Below are 7,412 nucleotides of genomic sequence, written 5' to 3' on the forward strand. Positions count from 1 at the left end.
CTCTTCCATTGTACTTTGATCACAATCTCTAGTAAGATGGGGACCTTGGCATAGTTCACATCCTACTCTGATAGCATGCATTTCCTTGGTTACTTTCTCGATTTGCCTTGCTTGATTTGCTATTTGAACTTTTAAAGAAGCAATTTCATCATTGCTTTCAATACTAGCAACATTTGATGATCTAGAGAATTCTATTTCTTGATGCCAATTATGGGAATGGGAAGCTAAATCAGCAATGATTGTGTGAGCGTCTTCAGGTGTTTTCTTCATGATCGAACCTCCGGCTGCAACATCTATATCTTTTCTAGTTGCCACATTGACTCCTTTATAGAATATTTGGACCTTTTGGAATGTATTCAACCCGTGTTGAGGACATACCCTAAGCATTTTGTTGAATCGGGTACAAGCTTCATAAAGAGTTTCATTAGGCTTTTGCATAAAGTGATTTATATCACTTTGCAATTTTGCTGCTTTTGAAGTAGGAAAGAATTCTGACAAAAACTTATCCATCATATCATTCCAGTTTTCAATATAACCTTCTGGTAATGAGTCTAGCCAATCTCTTGCATCATCTTTTAAGGACCATGGAAAGATTTTTAAACATGCAACTTCATCGGTGACATCTTTGATTTTGAAAAGCTTGCAAATGCTTACAAACTTACGAAGATGCTCGTTAGCATCCTCATTTGGGGCTCCACCGAATTGACATGTATTAGTCACCATGTGTAAAAATTGACCTTTTATTTCAAAGCCATCACTCATCGTGGGTTGGATGATTGCATGGCCTTGACCTTTTCTTGTGGCCTTCATTAATGCTTCCATCGTTTGATTTGTATCAGCCATTTCTTCTTCTTCTTTAATAATCGGCTCTATGATTGGTTGAATTATTGGTTCAGAGTCGGGTTCTAAGGAAAGTGACTCTAAATTTTTAGCAACAGATTCTACTTCTTGAGCTCTTAAGCGTTCGTGGAATTTCCTTTCGGGTTCAGGATGTGAAGGAGTTAATTCAGCGTTGGAGGAACGTAAGTTCATACATTAATTTCTATTATGAGATCACAACACTAAAGGTTTATCTAGGGTTACCTACTTGTTTCTCTTTAGTGTTTTTTTTTTGGTGTTTTAAAATTACTAGTACTTCCTATTTCTTTTTGTTGTTTTTGTCCTTTATTAATTCTTTGTGGTTCCGGATTAAGTTTAACGAGTTTAGTATTTTCTGAACGGATCATACAATTGGGAAATTGTACAAAGAACTAAAGGATTTATTCATAAACTTTGAACTTTCTTGGAAATGAATTTCCTCGAGAGGATCGAATAACATAAAAACAATGATAAAAACCCTTAAACAAACAGATTTTCCTTCTGATTTTGCCCACGTTTCGAATAGCCAAAAGATGCAGCAGAGGGGCAGGATCCTTCTATTGACCAATAAAATTGGTGATCCAACAACCCGGTCCACGTACAAATCCAACTACTACTACGAATCAGAAAAATTATCTATTTATTTAACTGCCAACTCCCCGGCAGCGGCGCCAAAAAGTTGATGTGGGTGAAACGTAACCTTTATTTATGAACGGATTTGAGTTGTTTTGTTACACGAATTGATTTATTGTATATGTATTGAATTCAGGTTGATTTCACACATATATAGGCAACTAGTCCTATCCGTGTAGTTTAGTTTGTCGGTAAATCCGATTCGTTCCACAGGGAGATAGAGTGTTTGATGGTTTTTAATAGTCTTTGATGTCAAACTTAGTTAAAGGGGGTTTTGGATTATGAATTTATAAAATAACAGTAATAGAAAATAACCTAACTAATTTCATAAATAAAATTACAAGATTACAATAATTAACTTAAAAAGGAACTAAATGAGAATATACTAATTAGGATGCGAATATTTTATTACTAAAGGGTAATTAGTAAAATAGTAACTTTTAATAAAACTATATGTTTAGAATTTTGTTTTGAGCAATTATAATATAAACTTATTTAAATTAACTAAATGACATGTTTAATAAGATTAATACAGATTAAAATGAATTAAAATGATTAACTAATTGTAAACTCATTTCTAATTATAAAGTATTATAATTAACACTAATTATTATGATTTAACATGTATTAAAGTATTTTATAAGAACTAATATAAATTATATAGTAATAACCTAAATATAATAGTAAAATAACTAAAACCCTAATTTTAAACTAATTAAATAATTAAAACCCTAATTTTAACCCTACTGGTACTGTAGCCGTGTCTTGTACATACGCGTTTCGCGTATTTATACGCGTATCGCGTATAATTTAAAACCTACGCGAATTGTGTGATTCTGATCGTACAGTTTGATTTACAGGCATACGCGTTTCGCGTATACCATACACGATTCGCGTATGACTTATACGATGTGACAAACAGTCTGTTACAGATTTAAATGTTTTTATGTATTGTTTTTATATTTTAAAATAATAATTCGTAAATAATGATAATAATACGTTTACAAGAAATAATAATGGGATAAATGGGAGTGTTTACTTAAATGTGTTACCCCTAGGTCCATGGATTGTTTTGAGTTTTAAGCCTTATTAAAATGTTTTAGTAATAAACTTTACATTTTTCTTTCGAATAAATATAAGGTTACGACTAACTAAATCAAATCTAATTTTCATCGGATTTTATTTAGAAAGCTACTATTCCCCAAGTATTTAAATTGAGACCTAGCCTAGTTTTGACTTTCGCCAAAACCCAAATCATAACGGTTTCCCTTTTTATAATTTCACTATCATATAATTATTGATATTACCCAAACCACCGAAGTTTATTTCTAAATTGGTGTTAATAATTTATCCATAAATTCGTCTAGATCATTTTAATGTTGAAGCTTAATTTATATAAATAAAAACAACTTTCATTATTTAAATTTAATAAATTAAGTGGCAAGAGTTAAATACCTAATTACACAATAATGGTTCTTTTAACTAGGCTCAATATTAAAAATACTAAAGTTACATTTTAACTTTTACAATTGATAACAATCCATTTCACTAGGGGCTCTACATCTAAGCAAACACTATGAAAATTTAGCTATTCATTACGCTAGGGTAAACATAAAAATATGGATATGCAAACATAATAACAACGATAATTTTAACAGAGTAAACTTACTAAAATATCTTCACTTTCATTAACTTCAAACGGTAGAAAATTACAATAATAACACCCCTTTCACGCGTACAATAACACCCTTAATCACGAATAATACCCCTAAATAATTGAAACTAATTTTACAGAGTAATAAAATGACAATATATTTTTCTATAGTAATTGTTGTATGTGTTGTTGTCTAATATTTTCTGTACACCTTCCACTCTGAACGTACTCCGTATTTAACATGAAAATAGTAGGTGATCTGTGGTTGATTCCTTGCTGTACACCATTTATCAAAAGAATTAGTTTTTATCTCCAAAAAGCAGCCGCCCTTATCTGATGAATGATTAAATTCGGCCTAACATTACGCGTTTCGTGTAGAGGTCACACGATTCGCGTAAGGCTAAATTACTACGCGTTTCGTGTAGATCTACACGATTCGCGTAAGAGATAATGGTAGTTTTCTTTATTTTTCTTTTTCGTTTGTTCTATGTTGATCCCGTGTTGACGTTAAATTGACTTGGCACTTTCCATTTGAACTCTTTTCTTCAATTATCTTGTACTTTCATTCGGATAAACGTTTCTTGATATAAATTTGGTTAAAACTATCGTTTTATCGTCGTTTCTTCGAATAGCAAGCTCTTGTCTACTTTTATCGTTTTTCTCGTGAAATGCTCATTGAATGTCTTTGTAGATGGTAAAAACCTATGAAATATAAGTGATATTGCGTCGAATAATATGTATGTTTAGAGCAATATCAGTGTAATTTTTAACAAACTTCGGGGACCAACCATATACTTTTGACTAACGATCTTCAATGAATTTAACAATGTTACCCTCAATTTCACAGTTTTTCAAATCATAGTCATTTGCTGGGCCAAATTAAAAAAACGTAATCATTTTCGGGCATTAGCAAAACTCATATTACCTTTATTGTTAAATTGGATAACTTATATTATCTTTTCGGACCCTTTGCTCTTAAAAGTAATGCTCTTCGTAACTTCGTAAAAGCATATGCCCATAATGTTTTATTTATCAAGACGCACATCTGAGTGATCAAGCGTTATACATACAATATTTTTTGTGAAGTAATAATAAAGGGGTGCGGATTATTATTTTTTTGGACAAAAAAATATGATAATTCGTATAGTAACGAACACCTATCGCGACGTATATTCTTTCCATATCGCGCCATATAACAAGGTGCAAATAGTCAGCCATGGAATGTGCACATTTATGCCTCTTGATGGCTTATTAATTACTCGCAGATCGAACCAAAATTAGACAAGCTAGGTGTGGTAAGTCATAGATGGAATGCAGACGTATCCTTGTTATCTTTTTTTGACTAATTGCATTTGCACTGCGTACAAATTTCCAGGTATTCAAGCCGTATATAAAACGGCCACTATGCTCACTCATATTTCTTCACAACAAAATCTTTCATTTTCTTGCATATATTCTTCTAAGAACTATAATTATCATGGCTGTTGTCACTGTTGAAATGGAGTTCACTTCTCCACTTCCTGCTCCCAAACTTTTTAATGTCTACAGTGACTTCGACAACATCGCCACTAAGGTCGAACCAGAAACTTATAAATCTATCAATATCATTCAAGGTGATGGTGGTGTTGGAAGCATCAGGAGTACTACATATGCTGATGGTAATTAGGCTAATTCTTAATACTCTTTTTTTAATATAAGAAAAGACACATCATCATTATATTATATTAACAAAAATGATACGGACTATGTAAAAAGCTTCAATGAGTTGGAAGTTTATTTATTCTATAAGGCCTATTCCAAGTTTCCAACACATGTTCGGAGTCAAAAACTAGCCACAATGCCTTCAGCACGCCTCTATTGTGGTGTGTTTGGCCAATATGTATGTTGTGTGCTGTTTGTAGCACGGAAAGAATAGAAGGCGTGTAACATATTTTATTAATATTTAATATAGTTTTAATATTTTTTATCCTTCTTTTCATTCAACTTTCAATTATATTTTGACACATCACCCTAACACGCCACTCCGTTACTATCCAGTTTTTGCCACGTCAGCCAGAGGCGAAGCCAGGATTTGAGTTTAGGGGAGGCTTACCAAAAAACAAAATACACAGTATAATAACAAAAAATTGACATGAAAGCGAAGTATATATTTAGTAAAAAAGAAATGAATTACGATAAGCGTTTTAAATAAAAGAATGAATTATATAACACATAACTTTCACCAAAATTATCACGAAATAGCTAAAAATTTTGCATAGGTTGATTCGTTTTCCAGAGCTATGCCAATAATTAAATAGTTTAAACATTCACATATGTTCAATATTTACCGAATATATGATTATACAATAAAAACCAAGTTATTTTGAAGACGAATGCTTTGTTAAACATTACTACAATAAATCAAATATAAATATAATTGATGTAGTTGACGGAACGATAGTTAACTGGATACTCCGTCTATATAGATATTATATTTTTTGAGGATCATCATCTTGTAATAGATGGATGGATTATATACATTTGATAGATATTGAAGTGAAAAGAACACGAATAAATATATACTCCGTAGAATTTTAGCATGAAACATAATAAATATATATGTAATGTACGATATTGGATTGTTGGGGTGGCTTCACACCCCTAAACCACCCCCTAACTCCGCTATTGACGTCAGCGCCAAACACCCCACCCCCAACCCGTCTAATTTGTCCGTCACCATTATAATAGGCCTAAAGTTCTAACTTCTCGTATTGTTTGGTAGATAAAATATTAAAAGCCTATTGAAAAGTAAAGCTCTAGAAAAAAAAAATTTAGTTGAAATTGCTTTTTAAAAATAAGTTAGTAACTTATGAAGTAATTAATAAACTAAATAAATACCCCTTATATAATCATGTATTGGTGTATCATTTTACATCAATTCACATGTGTAAGGTGCAACTAGTTTTAACCAAACAATTGTTTTTTTGTTTTTTTAAAATGCAACTCACAATCTACATAATATTACACGAATAATATCCTAAACAAGACTTGAATCCATGCCCTCGAAGTCAGAGGGAATACTCGTACCGCTAGGCCGAAGGCCCTATGATAACACTTGCTTTTAATGTAAAGTTCAACTATAAGCTATTAGCTCTAACTATAAACTTACAACTTCACTTACAAACCAATTTTATAAAACACGTACACCGTTAAAATTATATGCCTAAATCTGGACCAGCTGATGTATAAAAAAATTGATCGGAGAAGATTAAGAGAAAAACAGAACACACTGATTGTATAGTACATCTAAACTTGTTTTTAGGTCTATATAATTCGCCCTATTTAGCAATATAATTGTATATAACCACCAATTATGTACATTTTGTCTTAGTCAGAGAGGCTCTTAGTCCAGCTCTTGGTTGCAGAGTTTCATTGTCCGCTTAGCCAAAGAGCATATTTAGTGTTTATTATGATTTTTAAACTTGACATAATGTAATATCTTATGATGTTGTTTATAGCTTAATCACAACTTACTTAAATTAAGCATGCACAATGCACATGTAGGTTACCGATTCAAGGGTATAATTAGCAAGGTCGATGCCATTGACAAAACCAACTTAAGCCTCAGTAATACGGGCTTTGAAGGTGACGCCTTAATGGGTATAGTTGACACCGCCACTCATCATATTAAGTTCGTACCATCTTCGGACGGAGGATCTATATCCAAGCACACAGTGGAACTTAAGTGCAAAGGCGATTCTACCCTAGGTGAAGATACAATCAATTTTGTGAAAGAAGCATGCGGCAAAACCTTCAAGGCGATTGAGTCATATGTCAATGCTCATCCTGAAGCTTACTGAATAAGAACTTACATTAACGTCTCAATGAGAATTTAAATGCTCTGTTTTAGTGTGATTATCGCCTTTTTTCTGAAAAATAACGGATATGTGCCTCCGATTATGTGAGTTATGTCATTAAAGATTGTACTTTGTATTTACAGTTTTTTAATATAATAGCAACTTGTCTAAATACCGAAAGAAGATATGTGGATGGAATAATTGAACGCACCATTTACTTCAAGTGCACATCGTCATTTTCACAAAGTCGGGATACCGGTGTCTAACTAGCCATTGGTATTTTGAATTTTTGAAAAACTAGCCGTTAAATTGCTAGTTTAAATTTTTTTTTTTTTTATGTTTTTCTTTTTAATTCTATAAATAGATGCCATTTTCAAACATTTTTACACACACTTTCAACCTTTTTTCTCTCAATAAAATTCTACTCTTTA

At 32.0% G+C, this 7,412-nt stretch overlaps 1 protein-coding gene across 1 annotated transcript; it reads left to right on the top strand.

The window, feature by feature from the left end:
* Window positions 1-4,564: 4,564 nt before the first annotated feature.
* Window positions 4,565-7,189, top strand: LOC139857763 (root allergen protein-like). The gene is made up of 2 exons (XM_071846600.1): window positions 4,565-4,803; window positions 6,689-7,189. The coding sequence occupies exons 1-2, from the start codon at window positions 4,623-4,625 to the stop codon at window positions 6,982-6,984; spliced, it is 477 nt and encodes a 158-aa protein (XP_071702701.1). The 5' UTR covers window positions 4,565-4,622; the 3' UTR covers window positions 6,985-7,189.
* The last annotated feature ends 223 nt before the right edge of the window (window positions 7,190-7,412 follow it).

The sequence above is a fragment of the Rutidosis leptorrhynchoides genome, chromosome 7 (assembly GCF_046630445.1).
Source record: "Rutidosis leptorrhynchoides isolate AG116_Rl617_1_P2 chromosome 7, CSIRO_AGI_Rlap_v1, whole genome shotgun sequence".
NCBI classification, from domain to species: domain Eukaryota; kingdom Viridiplantae; phylum Streptophyta; class Magnoliopsida; order Asterales; family Asteraceae; genus Rutidosis; species Rutidosis leptorrhynchoides.

Bases quoted from the DNA above. Each gene is read 5' to 3' on its own strand.
- LOC139857763 (XM_071846600.1), top strand. From the start codon at position 4,623: ATGGCTGTTGTCACTGTTGAAATGGAGTTCACTTCTCCACTTCCTGCT. The intron at 4,804-6,688 runs GTAATTAGGCTA...ATGCACATGTAG, and splicing joins GAGTACTACATATGCTGATG to GTTACCGATTCAAGGGTATA.